The sequence below is a fragment of the Gobio gobio genome (genome assembly GCF_949357685.1).
Source record: "Gobio gobio genome assembly, chromosome: 21".
Classification (NCBI taxonomy): domain Eukaryota; kingdom Metazoa; phylum Chordata; class Actinopteri; order Cypriniformes; family Gobionidae; genus Gobio; species Gobio gobio.
Window position 1 is genome coordinate 36,959,958 of NC_137117.1, and position 14,954 is coordinate 36,974,911.

The following is a 14,954-nucleotide window of genomic DNA, read 5'->3' on the forward strand; positions in this document are numbered from 1 at the left end:
AGTACTTGACTCTTGCATTGTCAATACAAGATCTTAATCAAAAATGGATGCACCTCTTGATCGCTATAAAAAAATATATGATCAATAAGTTATGACAACATAATGTTTTTACATTGCTTTAACTCATCAAAATAAGTTAAGCAGTTTTCAACCTTTTTATAAGTTATACAAGATTCAATTATTTCACTTTAAGTCAGTTTAATGTAAATGAATTACTTAAACATCCAGTTGATTTTACTTAAAATGTAAGGCAACTTTTTTTCTTTTTTTTTTTTCACATTGATGTAAATAACATCACACCATTTATTTCCATCAAAAGGTGCCTATATTCTTGATCTAAATCTGGCACTGACAATGCCAGAGTCCAGCACTTTGTAAAGTCTGAAGACTTTCAATGAATTTTCAATGAACTTTGACATTGTCAGCCTGGAATATGGCCATGATGTGTCTTCCTACATGATTGTTTAACAAAATGAAAAGCTATACACACTCCATGAATTACGGTTAGAAGAACTGTTTTGCATAAGTGTATAATCACTTGATCTTGGGGTGAAATATGACCTGGACATGTTTAAAGAGATTCACGCTCATGAAAATCATGTTTCGATATGGGTTTTAATACTTTGATTTGTCAGTCTGCCAATTGCCATTTGCCTTGTTCAGAGAGGAACTACTTCCGTATTTTGTATTGTTCCCTGACTTTACAGATTGATCGGTTGTCTCAGCTATGGGCTGCTTGTCTTCCTGATCTGTCTCTCTATGGTAAAAGTAGTTGAAATTTGAGACTATTACAGGCACTGGCAGGGCGATGGTCAACACCCCAGCGATGGCACATAGAGTGCCCACAATCTTACCGCCTAGTGTAATGGGACACATGTCTCCATAACCCACAGTGGTCATGGTAACTACTGCCCACCAGAATCCATCAGGGATGCTAACAAACTGGGTTTTGGGGTCGTCCACCTCAGCGAAATAGATGGCGCTGGAGAAGAGAATGACGCCGATGAAGAGAAAGAAGATGAGCAGTCCAAGTTCCCTCATGCTGGCCTTGAGCGTCTGGCCCAGGATCTGCAGCCCTTTGGAGTGTCTGGAAAGCTTAAAGATCCGGAACACTCGCACCAGCCTAATGATTCGCAGGATGGCCAGGGACATGCTCTGCCCCGTGTTGGACTTATTGGTCGTGGTCACAATCTCAGTGATCAAAGTGACAAAATAGGGAATAATGGAGACAATGTCAATCATGTTCATGATGTTGTTGAAAAATTCTCGCTTGCTGGGGCAGACCAGGAAACGCACCAGGAGCTCGAAGAAGAACCAGATAATGCAAGCGGTCTCAATGATGAAGAAGGGGTCGGAGAAGGTGCTGGTGATGGTTTTGGGAGAGGCGCTTGGGGGAGAATCTGAGGGATGCGTTTGGTTTAAGGAAAAACCCGCAGTTGGAAAAATCTCCAGGTCCTCACGGAATTCTGGGAGAGTCTCCAGGCAGAATATGATGATGGAGATGACGATGACGAAGACGGAAACGAGAGCAACCCCTCGGGCTGCGTTTGAGCTCTCTGGGTATTCGAAAAGGAGCCAGAACTGCTTGTGGAACTCATTGGATGGCAACGGGACCTCCACCTCTTTGATAAAGCCCTCCTCCTCGCGGAACTGGTCCATGGCTTCCTGTCCTAACTCGTAGAAGTTGATCTCATCTGAGAAGACATCTAAAGGTACATTCGCAGGGCGGCGAATCTTGCCCTCCGACTGATAGTAGTACAAGATCCCATCAAAGCTTGGACGATTGCGGTCAAAGAAGTACTCGTTTCTCATGGGGTCAAAATAGCCCATTCTTTTCATTGGGTCACCCAGAAGAGTGTCAGGGAACTGGTTGAGGGTCCTCAGACGGGTTTCGAAGCGAAGACCGGCAATGTTAATGATGACCTTCTGATCACCTTCGTCAAGAGCTCGCTTATCAACAAACAAGTCCTCGTAGCATTCTTTGGCCAGTTTACTGAAGATCGTCTCACTTTGTGTTCCTTCACTGTTCAAAAGTAACTTCCAGTTGGAAATTAGACTAGCACAGCTAGCACGCCCTCTCCTCGTGTGAGGAGGCAAGACAGGTGACTGCAGTACATCCAGATTTTGTGGGGTCTTCTCTTTGTACGGCGACACTTTTGCAGCATTGCAGTAGGTGCTGTCAGGCCTAAACTCTGGCATTTCTACCGTCAAAGCCGTCATCTCATTGGGATAGTCTGGGTCATTGAAGTTGTCCACACCGTTGTCAGTATTCTCCATACTGTCAAAGTCAACTAGCGCCACCTCTATCCTTCCAGCCTGGACCGTCATGTGGCCACAGATATCGCACAACCTCCCAATTCAACTTTCACCAGAACAAAATCACTGGTTCAATATTTCAAGTGCTCTTCTGCATTTGATTTTGAGGTGAAGGTCAACAAACTGAGGAAGAATCCACAGTGCTGGGACCTGCAAAAAAAAGAAGACGTGTTAGAGCATCTTTTTGCTAATAAAACTCAGTCTAAACCAGTAAATGGTGTTTGAGAGGCACACTGTTTCTTGGTTACTGGTCTGAGTGGAACCCTGAGGAGAGCAGCTGGTGAAGGTGACATATTTTGGGAAGTGTCAGCATCACAACACTTCCAAAAATGTCAGTCGTTGCTGGGTTATTTTTGTTTTCACTGTGAATCTGTTTTACACTGAAAAATATGAGAGTGATAAAAATTTCACAATCCTTGAAGGAAACACATGACAGTTGACATGATTGACAACTACATTGTTTTTATGAGAATTAAACAACCTCCAATTCACAATTAATGTAATGCAAAATAAACAACGATATGTTATTTCAATTGTAATTTAACTATTTTAGAAGTATGGTCACACTTTGCATTAGGTGTTTTTCTATGTACTTACATAAAAATATACTGATTGTGTTGATGTATTGCAAAAGACTTGTGCTGCTATTGAGATGGGATACAGGTAAGGTTAGGGACAGGTTTGGTGGTATGGGTAGATTTAAGGGTGGGTTAAGGCGTAAGGAAAAGGTCAGCAGTGTGCAGGAAATAATTACAGACATAATTACATGCAGGTATTTTAAAATATAAGTACACTGTAAAAAATGTTTTCATAAATTTCATAAATCATTACATATTGGCCCAATAAATGACTTCCAAATAATTATCCCCATGCAAAAAGATGCATTGTACTAATCATAGCTTAAGGTCTTAACTCAAAATTAAAATTGTATATTCACCGAACATATTTAATTATGCTCAGTCAATCTATGAAGTCGAAGTGAAAAATCCATGTTGGCTGAACAAGTCCTACGTTCGAAAAACGGTATACGCATGCGCAAAATGCGCTTGAAGAGAACCGTTTGTGTGGAGATTTCAAATGCGGAGACGCGGGAGCGGCAGCGCGAGCGGAGCCGAACCAGCAGGTGCTGAAGACCGAAACGGACATTCCCAAGAGAATAGAGATATTCATCTCACAAAGACGTTGGTGAGTATTTAGCACTGAAATTATTCTCCAGAGTTTTACTTTATGACCGGGTATGAAGTTTAAAAGACATTTTGTAGAATCACGAGTTCATGCATTCATTGGTTTCATGCGTGTGTTCTCGTTTACTCTAAGGGTAGCCAATAGTTTTATTTTCCTCATGTCTTATATGTCTAAAATGATAGGTAATAAGTAAATTAAGTCATTTGTGTGATATATGCGGCATGCGACCGTTGAACATGGTGCCGGAGATTGCATTTGGCGTCGGCCTCTTTCAGGGCTTAAGTTATTGCCTTTTAATATCAAACACGTCAAGCTCGATTTTCTTATTCATCCATTCATTCGTCTCATCCTCATTATATAATGAAGTAACTTCTGTTCTGTCATTTGCCAGATGTGATGCAAGGAAACTTTGCCATTAATGTTAGTTTTTATTTTTATTTGCAGGTTTTTAGCTTGCAGTGCCGTGTTTTCTTCACCACTTTAAGACATCCTGTTATGCAGAAGACTTCTTGAATATTCAGAGTTTTCCTTATTGAAAATAAGGTATTTTCACCCAAATATCCTGTGTTGGAATTTACTTGTTAATAAAGTAATGTGATAAAATGTCAACCCTGTTGTCTGTGTTCTGTATTTTGCTTAATATATTTATGTTTTTAGTCATTTTTGTCTTTTGGGACAGTGAGAAATAAACAATTGTTACTACAATTTAAAATATTTAATTGGACCAACCACACAGTTTCACTGTAAAATATTTCCCCAATTAAAAATTTTCTAGTGAGCGATCACATCTAAAATTTTTAGCTGGCCAAATTGAAAAATGTAGATGTGATCTGTCACTAGAAAATTTTAAATTGGAGAGGCCAATTTTTTACAGTGTTGGTAAATTAAATTTTTCCATTGGCTCAACATATTATTTCTAATTGAGCCCATGTTAACAGGCTGTTGCCACAATTGATACAATTCAATTCACAGAAATTCAATTTGGCCAATTGAAAAATTTAGATGTGACCAGTCACTAGAAAATTTTGAGTTGGGAAGATTATACATTTTTTACAGTGTCCAATAACATGTATGTACACAATTGCCAAATTACAGACCCATTTCAAATCTTAAATTTTGATGTCTAAAATATTAGTTGTGTCTGCTCAATTATGCTCCTCCTTGCAAAAATAAATAAATAAATAATATATATATATATATATATATATATATATATATATATATATATATATATATATATATATATATATATATATATATATATATATATATATATATATATATATATATATATACTATATTGCCAAAGGTAACGGGAGACCTGTCCAAATCATTGAATTCAGGTGTTCCAATCACTTCCATGGCCACAGGTGTATAAAATCAAGCACTAGGCATGCAGACGCTTCTACAAACATTTGTGAAAGAATGGGTCACTTTCAGGAGCTCAGTGAACTCAAGCGTGGTACCGTGATGGGTTGCCACCTGTGCAATAAGACCATTCGTGAAATTTCCTCACTACTAAATATTCCACAGTCAACTGTTAGTGGTATTATAACAAAGTGGAAGCAATTGGGAACAACAGCAACTCAGCCATGAAGTGGTAGGCCACGTAAATCACAGAGCGGGGTCAGCGCATGCTGAGGGTCACAGTGCGCAGATGTTGCCAACTTTCTGCAGAGTCAATAGCTACAGACCTCCAAACTTTGTGTGGCCTTCAGATTAGCTCAAGAACAGTGTGTAGAGCTTCATGGAATGGGTTTCCATGGCCGAGCAGCTCATCCAAGCCTTACATCACCAAGTGCAATACAAAGTGTGGGATGCAGTGGGGTAAAGCACGCCGCCACTGGACTCTAGAGGAGAGGAGACGTGTTCTCTGGAGTGACCAATCACGCGTCTCTGTCTGGCAATCTGATGGACGAGTGTGTTAAAGATATGGACGAGTCTGGGTTCGGCGGTTTCCAGGAGAACGGGACTTGCCTGACTGCATTGTGCCAAGTGTAAAGTTTGGTGGAGGGGGGATTATGGTGTGGGGTTGTTTTTAAGGGGTTGTGCTTGGCCCCTTAGTTCCAGTGAAAGGAACTCTTAATGCTTCAGCATAACAAGACATTTAGGACAATTTCATGCTCCCAACTTCGTGGGATCCGTTCGGGGATGGCCCCTTCCTGTTCCAGCAAGGTCCATAAAGACATGGATGAGCGAGTTTGGTGTGGAGGAACTTGACTGGCCTGCACAGAGTCCTGACCTCAACCCGATTGAACACCTTTGGGATGAATTAGAGCGGAGACTGAGAGCCAGGCCTTCTCGTCCAACATCAGTGCCTGACCTCACAAATGCGCTTCTAGAAGGATGGTCAAAAATTCCCATAAACACACTCCTAAACCTTGTTGAAAGCCTTCTCAGAAGAGTTGAAGCTGTTATAGCTGCAAACGGTGGGCCAACTCCATATTAAACCCTAGGGATTAAGAATGGGATGTCAGGTTCATGTGCATGTTAAGGCAGGTGTCCCAAAACTTTTGGCAATATAGTGTAGCTATATATATTTCAGTCTGGATTCAGGCCCGACCATAATACAGAAACTGTGCTTGTTAAAATGACAAAAAACGTCTTGCTTCTGACCAAGGCTGTATCTCAATTCTAGTTTTACCTGATCTTAGTGCTGCATTCAACACCATAGATCATAAAGTGCTCTTAAACCAACAATATAACACTGGAATTCACGGACAGACATTAAGGTGGTCGCTACCATTTTGTCGATTTAAACTGGGAATAATCTAAAATAATGTCAGTAAATTATGGAGTGCCACAAGGATCTGTGTTAGGCCATCTGATATTCTCACATATGCTGCCACTTGATAATATATATATATATATATATAAAAACATGCAATTATCTCATCACGACCAGATGAAATCTCTAAATGAACCAAGTTGAGTGTGTTAAAGATATAAAATATTGAATGATTTCTTCTATTAAATTACCAGAAGTAATACCAGAAAAGCCAGGTATTACTTATTGGATGGAAAAGCTGTACACAGAATCTCTTAAAATGCAGTTTGCATTTAGAAAGATGTACTGTTACTTCATCCTCTACAATAAAATACCTGGGTGTTATATTAGACAGCAACTTGTCTTTCAAAAATCATATCTCATATGTTACAAAAACAGCCTTCTTTCACCTCAGAAACATCGCTAAGCTACGGAACATGCTATCTGTTTTTGATGCAGAAAAGTTAGTTCATGCATTCATGACCTCTAGACTAGATTACTGTAATGCATTACTATCTGGTTGTCCAGCATTTTCAATTAACAAGTTACAATTTGTCCAAATTGCAGCTGCTAGAGTTCTTACTAGGTCAAGAAAATATGATAATTTAACACAAAATTTGTAATCTCTGCACTGGTTATCTATTAAAGGTGCCCTGCCACATGTATTTCATTACTTTTGTGGTAATGTCTGAAGTTCTACCATGGAAAAAATGCCTTGGTTACTTTGTTTCAAGCCATGTGTTTATATGCCTGCGTTTGGAGACATGGCGGCGGCCTTAGATAGACATTCAAAGACAAATAGCCTACTTGTAATTTTGGCATTATAGAAGCAAAGGTGGTTTGAGCCTGGTAGTTTTGCCATTTGAAATTACAGCATGTTCTTATAGCTTATTACACGGCTCTTCAGAGTGCTGCAGAAAGTTGCATTCACATGAATGGGCCTTCCCAACGTTCGCAACAAGTCCATTCGCTTATTGCAATGGAATTTCCTTGAAAGTGAAAGTCAGCTAGTAAGACGCAACACCTGAAACTGTCAAGTTCTATCTGTGGCGAACTATTTATTTTGTCAGCGGAAGCCACGAAACAGTAGCAAAAACATTTTTAAAGACCCATTGTGTTAAGTTTCTTTTCTCGTTTTGGCAAATAGCCGTATAATAAGTGGGATAATGTATTGTCCGCTGGTAATTATCGGAAAATAAATCCGTTAATCTAGCCCGTTGACGTTCAGACATCCTTGCTGTATACGAAAACTGTCACTGAGCTAAATGGGGGCGCGGTCTCAACTGGGCGAGCTCATGAATAGTAATAAGCTCAGGCAACACCACGTCAGACTGACCAGCTTTAGTAATTGACCTGATTTCTCCGCTTATTTCTTTTCAGTGGCTAGAGCTGACAGAGGAGGTAGCAGTTCATCTTCACATTCACGACATAACACAAACACATATGGACCTAACAATTTTCAAAAAGTAAAAACGGTTTCGTGTGGCAGGGCACCTTCAAGTTCTGTATCAATAATAAAGTACTGCTACTGACCTATAAGGCCCTAAATGATTTAGTTCATGTGTATTTAACTTATCGTCTGTCACCCCACAAGCCATCACGCTCTTTAAGATCACAAGACTCTGGTCCACTAAAGGAGGGAGAGCGTTTTGACAGTTGGCTCCTAAACTCTGGAATAGCCTTCCTGATAACATTTGGGGCATCACTCTCCCAGTTTAAATCTAGACTAAAGACGCATCTCTTTAGCCAAGCATTTACATAATGCATTTCATAACCTTGTACTCCAGTTATATCAGATCAAATGCACATGATCATCTTTGCTTGATGTTACAAACAGCAGCTACGCTAATTATTCATCTCGGGACGCCCATCCTGAGGTAACTAGAGAGTATGTCAGCTCCAGTTTGGATCCAGCCTCTTATGAAGACTTCAGATGTTCACATGCACAATATTAAATGTTCTATATATCCTTATGATTTGTTAATAACATGCATTCATTGCTTCAATGAGCTCATTGTCTCTGCCTTAAATTAATACATTGTTAGCTAACTGTGTGATTTGTATATGCACATTTCGGAAATACATAACTTGACACACATGCATTTTCTGTAAAGCTGCTTTGAAATAATACACTATATTGCCAAAAGTTTTGGGACGCCTGCCTTTGCATGCACATGAACTTTGATGACATCCCAATCTCCTAATTCGTAGGGTTCAATATGGAGTTGGCCCACCCTTTGCAGCTATAACAGCTTCAACTCTTCTGGCTTTCCACAAGGTTTAGGAGTGTGTTTATGGGACATTTTTGATCATTCTTCTAGAAGCGCACAGTCTCCGCTCTAATTCATCCCAAAGGTGTTTTATCGGGTTGAGCTCAGGACTCTGTGCAGGACAGTCAAGTTCCTCCACACCAAACTCCCTCATCCATGTCTTTATGGACCTTGCTTTGTGCACTGGTGCAGTCATGTTGGAACAGGAAGGGGCCGTCCCCAAACTGTCCCCACAAATTTGGGAGCATGAAATGGTCCAAAATGTCTTGGTATGCTGAAGCATTAAGAGTTCTTTTTACTGGAACTAAGGGGCCAAGCCCAACCCCTGAAAAACAAACCAACACCATAATCCCCCCTCCACCAAACTTTACACTTGGCACAATGCAGTCAGGCAAGTACCGTTCTCCTGGCAACCGCCAAACCCAGACTCGTCCATCGGATTACCAGACAGAGAAGCGTGATTGGTCACTCCAGAAAACACGTCTCCTCTGCTCTAGAGTCCAGTGACGGCGTGCTTTACCCCACTGCATCCCATGCTTGGCATTGCACTAGGTGATGTAAGGCTTAGATGCACATTCACAAATGTTTGTAGAAGCGTCTGCATGCCTAGTGCTTGATTTTTTAAACACCTGTGGCCCTGGAAATGATTGGAACACCTGAATTCAATGATTTGGAGGGGTGTCCCAATACTTTTGGCAATATAGTGTATGTATTGTGAAAAGCGCTATACAAATAAATGTGAATTGAACTGAAATGTACACAATGTATCCAATTATTAATTTGAATGTAAGTACATAGTAGTTAAAGGAGACCTAATACAAAGTGGGACCAAAAGTATTTATACACCAATGTCAGTATTTCTTGTAATGTTTAATGCAATTTAAATAAATAATAACATTTTTATTAAACAATAATTTCAGAAAAACACTATTAAAAATAACGGGACATATTCCATATTACATGAATTTGGAAAGCTTGATTATCAAGAATGTTTGTGCATGATAATTAAACAATGCAGTCCTAAAACAAGCTTTATGCAAAATATAATTTCCTTTTTTTAATAATTTTTTTTGATTTAGGGGTAAATGTGAGCTGGTCACCCATTCATATTAACACTCAAATGCTAAAGGTTGCGAAGCTTCTTTGCATTCCCATTTCCTCTGGCTGTCACAAACTCGAGTTTCGTACATTTGCCCAGACATTTGGACGGGTTCCCTGCTGTTCTTAATGTGACGTTTCCCGTATCTATGGTGACACACCTCTGACACAACAGTCAGCCGGACATCACCTCAGCTAAAATGTAACCCCTGTCAAACACTTGACACCAGAGTCCTGGCCTGTGAGGCGGTGTGGGAGAATAAGAGAGCTGCCGAAAGAGAAGTCGAGAGCGAAGGAAGCCGAGAGAGAAAGAGAAACTGTCAGCCCAGTAAAGGCCAAGACTGTGGGGAAAAACAATCGCCCCTCATCTAATTCACTTACTATTCCACTGGCCTGCATTGGGTTCAGAGGAAATGTTGCCGTGCCTTCAGCCAAGCTGTACAAGTCATTAGTAACAGGCCAGTATTTATCGCTGTTTTAAACCAAGGACATTTCAATTTAATACAAAGACAACATCTTAGCAAAATCAAAATGATTATTAGTGGTGCATGCACTATTATTATTGCTCACATTTCACAATTTATTTTTCTCAAAACTCCTCAGCCTGTCGGTAATAAACGTCAGTGCATAACACATCCCACACATTTGAACCACAGATATAAATACCTCAAATCTACGTTCTGCTAGTACGTTTCTAAGTGACTTGCTTGCATTGAAGGAGGGATCTGAATTCAATTTAGAGACCACCTATCAGAAATGAACTAAGAGTCTTAGGATGGATCTATTTTGACTTGGTTAACACCCTAGAAACCATCCTAGAAATCACTTAAAAGCAACCACTTCGAACACATTAGCTTCCACAGAGCAATGCGCTAATAATACTGAATTAAAAATAAAAAAAATTTGGCTACAAGTTAAGGGTTTTAGATAACACATTATTTTGCAGTGTCCTTGTTACACATGGTACATGTAGTTACTATAGTAATAACTATACATTATGCATAATTACATGTAACTAACCCTAGGCCAAACTTAATCTAACACTAACCCTATAGCAAGTGCATAGTTAATTTATATTACTCGGTACTTAAATGTATAATTACATTGAAACGAGGACAACAAGATTGAAATGGTCTACTTTAGACACTCGACTAACTATAAGTAGCTTTTCAACTAAATGTCAACTAACTCTCATTAGAGTATTAGTAGACTGTTAGGTTTCGGGTTAGTTGACATGTAGCTGCAAAGTCACTTACAGTCAGTAGAATGGCTAAAGTGGACTATTGAAAATAAAGTGTAACCGGATTTCATGCATGTACAGTACAGGTATTAGAGATTTCTAAATGTCCTGCATTCTCAGGGTGAATCTTATGTAGGAGCTGTGGTTTGAGAGCCGCGGACAGATGTTTAATTAAAGATGCCAAAAATGAGTCATCCTGCTCAGCTGCCACTGACCAGAAAACAGAGAACATGTGCGTCACGGAGAGAGATAGAGCAAGAAAGAGAGAGAGAGGCTGACGTTATACTGGGTGAAAAACACTGATATAGCAGGATATATTTTGGTAACACTTTAGGGTCCAATTCTCACTATGAACTAGTTGATTATTATCATGCATATTACTAGGATATTGGCTGTTTATTAGTACTTATAAAGCACATATTAATGCCTTATTCTGCATGATCATATTCTACATCCCTTAACCCTACCCAATACCTAAACTTAACAACTACCTTAATAATTATTAATAAGCAGTAATTAGGAGTTTTTTGAGGCAAAGGTCACAGTTAATAGTTAGTTAATAGTGAAAATTGGACCCTAATCTAAAGTGTGACCCAATATATTTGGAAAAAATACAAGCACACAAAGAAAAAATAAGAAGAGAAAAGAAAATGTTATTAAGACAAGTGACTGATGCTGGATAAGAACATTTACAAGAAGCTTACGTTATCAGAGATCACTGTAAAAACGTTGCTGTCTTAAATTAAGTACAATCAACTATATGTTTAAGTCATTTCAACATAAATTACATTAAACTGACTTTAAAAAATTGTTGAATCTTGTAAAACTTGAACATTTATGAAGTTGAAAATTGCTTATTTCGATGAGTTAAAGCAATGTAAAAATCATAACTCATAAAAATCATAATCATGTATGTCATAACGTATTGATCATATAATTTTTTACATTGTGCTCGCATATGAAAACAAACCGTCTTTAGAAACTAAGATCTTTTACAATCAGCTAGATATTTTATTTTATTTTTTAATCTTTCTTTTTTGATGTTTCACATGATATGAAAATCATGGAAGTAAATAAAAACAAATATGACCCTATTCTATATTTTAGTTTTGTAATATTCTGTAATTTATCGCTACACTCTAAAATCTTCAAATTAATCTTAAGTTAAGCAAAGAACCCTCTTCATATTAAGAACCATTTATCACTGTATAGGGTTCTTTATATTGACTATATGGATCTTTTTGACAACACTCTTACGAATTCTTAAAATAAATAATTAACAAATTAAATATTATATCATGCAAGTGAATCTCACGCGACATATCTAGGTCGTATTTAACCCTGTATTAATACAAAAAAGTTTCAAAATATTTTGAAAGAAAATTAATAAAAGCCTATTTTTGTTCTAAACAGTAATCTGACAAATTAATTGTTCACACTTCAAAATGTATGATAGCAGAGCATATTAAAACCAACATTCACATTTACAAAACACTGAAATTACAGATGATTCAGAACAAAATTACCCTAATCAACATTCCCTTCCTTAACAGGGTGTCTGAACAGATGTTGCCTAATACTCATTTTTTTAACTGAACATGCACACACACGCACATGCCCGCACACACACACGCGCACACACACACACACACACACAGATACAGGCCTACCTCTCAAGAGAGAGGGGTCTCCTGTCCGGCTGTTGTTTCTGCCTGTTGCTTGTTCTACATTTGGGTTCAGAGTGGCTTAATCTATTAAAGTCAGCATTGGGTAACCTTATGCTGCCAAGAAACTAGAGCTGACACTACGCAAACAACTACGCACACACACGCACGCAAGCACACAAACTCACACACACATTTGTTTGGATACACCATGCGCATAGAATAACAAAAAAAAGCACACAAACACAAGAGAGAAGAATTAGCTATCACACAACAGTAAAATAAAGTCCGATTTTTAAGTATCAAACTTTAATAGAGGTCCATATAGCCACCGCTGTAACCAATCTCTCGTCAGCGGCTCACCTTCTCACCTTTTACAGGGAGAGACGTCTGATCGCCCTTGTAAAACAGCTGTTAACTGTCATGCGATAGATTTTATATTCATCGCGACACACCGCCTAACCGATGGCAGCCCAGACCCATTTGATGAGCGTAGATCAACCATGGGTGAATATACCTGACTAGAGCCTTGCATCATCCAGCATCAATACCCGCCAGACCGATCGGTTACATATTACATCAATCCTGAGCCTGCTTATTTAAAGATCACTACAACTCAACGGCTCGCCGACTCACCCTCCACACTTACAGATCAACTCCATCATCAACAGACAGGTGGAGGACACTGAAATGACAGAGTGCTATCATTCGATCTGCAGATTTAAGGAACCGATTTGTGGCTGGCATCAGATGTCAAAGCTTTTTTCTGTTGTGAAACGGAATCTGTCTATCTATCATCTATCTATCTATCTATCTATCTATCTATCTATCTATCTATCTATCTATCTATCTATCTATCTATCTATCTATCTATCTATCTATCTATCTATCTATCTATCTATCTATCTATCTATCTATCTATCTATCTATCTATCTATCTATCTATCTATCTATCTATCTATCTTCCTTGCCACTGTTGCCTCTGGCTTGGCGTGCTCAGTTGGGGATACAAAATTTTTCAAAATTTTTCAACTAAATATCGAAAGAAATCTAATTATTAAACTAAATTAACCATATAAACTAAATTACTGCTCTAATTACTGATCTAAAGCCCACACTGTCACTGTATGATAACTGAAATGAACTGATGACATTTTTTCTCCAGAATGGCTAGACGGCTGAATAAAATTATGCTGCATTATTTTCCTGTTTAACACTGTAAAGCTGCTTTGAAACAATCTGCATTGTTAAAAGCGCTATATAAATAAAGTTGACTTGACTTGACTTGACTATCTATCTATCTATCTATCTATCTATCTATCTATCTATCTATCTATCTATCTATCTATCTATCTATCTATCTATCTATCTATCTATCTATCTATCTATCTATCTATCTATCTATCTATCTATCTATCTATCTATCTATCTGTCTGTCCGTCCGTCCGTCCGTCCGTCCGTCCATTCATCTATAGGTCTGTCTGTCTGTCTGTCTGTCTGTCTATCTATCTATCTATCTATCTATCTATCTATCTATCTATCTATCTATCTATCTATCTATCTATCTATCTATCTATCTATCTATCTATCTATCTATCTATCTATCTATCTATCTATCTATCTATCTATCTATCTATCTATCTGTCTGTCTGTCTGTCTGTCTGTTGATCTATCTATCTATCTGTCTGTCCGTCCATCCATCCATCCATCCATCCATCCATCCATCCATCCATCCATCCATCCATCCATCCATCCATCCATCCATCCATCCATCCATCCATCCATCCATCCATCCATCCATCCATCCATCCATCCATCCATCTATCTATCTATCTATCTATCTATCTATCTATCTATCTATCTATCTATCTATCTATCTATCTATCTATCTATCTATCTATCTGTCTGTCTGTCTGTCTGTCTGTCTGTCTGTCCGTCCGTCCGTCCGTCCGTCCGTCCGTCCGTCCGTCCGTCCGTTCATCCATCCATCTTGTCTGTCTGTCTGCTATTTATTTTTCTATCTATTTGTATATATTTGTCTATGTAATTATAGCATAGAACAGGAATGCCCAATTTTGTTCATGGAGATCTACCGACTTCAAGAGATTACCTGTCTGTAATTATCAAGTGTTTCAGAAGATCTTAATTATCGGGTTCAGGTGTGTTTGATAGGCTTGGAGCTGAACGCAGAAAGGTCTCCAGGAACAGGATTAAGCATCCCTGGCCTAGAACATTCCAGCAATGCCCCAGGACCCACTTATAACACTTTATTAACCACTTAGCAACCACCAAGAATACCCTAGCATTTACCAAGCAACTGCCTTGCAGCCAACCAGAAAATCATATCAACCACCTAGCATCTCCTGCAGAACAAATGAGCAACTATCTAGCAACCCCCCCCCCCCCCTGCAACC

General features: G+C 38.8%; 1 protein-coding gene across 2 annotated transcripts in view; it reads right to left on the bottom strand.

The window, feature by feature from the left end:
• Window positions 1-275: 275 nt before the first annotated feature.
• Window positions 276-14,954, bottom strand: part of kcna10a (potassium voltage-gated channel, shaker-related subfamily, member 10a) — a 32,165-nt gene continuing 17,486 nt past the window's right edge. Inside the window, exons 1-2 of one of the 2 annotated variants that reach the window (XM_079801836.1) lie at window positions 12,547-12,629; window positions 276-2,466 (exon numbers count right to left, since the gene is read on the bottom strand). In XM_079801836.1, the coding sequence (XP_079657962.1) occupies window positions 616-2,328 (1,713 nt within the window). In that variant the 5' untranslated portion in view covers window positions 2,329-2,466; window positions 12,547-12,629 and the 3' untranslated portion in view covers window positions 276-615. Of the gene's footprint in view, window positions 2,467-12,546; window positions 12,630-14,954 lie in introns of those variants that run through there. The other variant, XM_079801835.1, reaches the window with a different exon arrangement.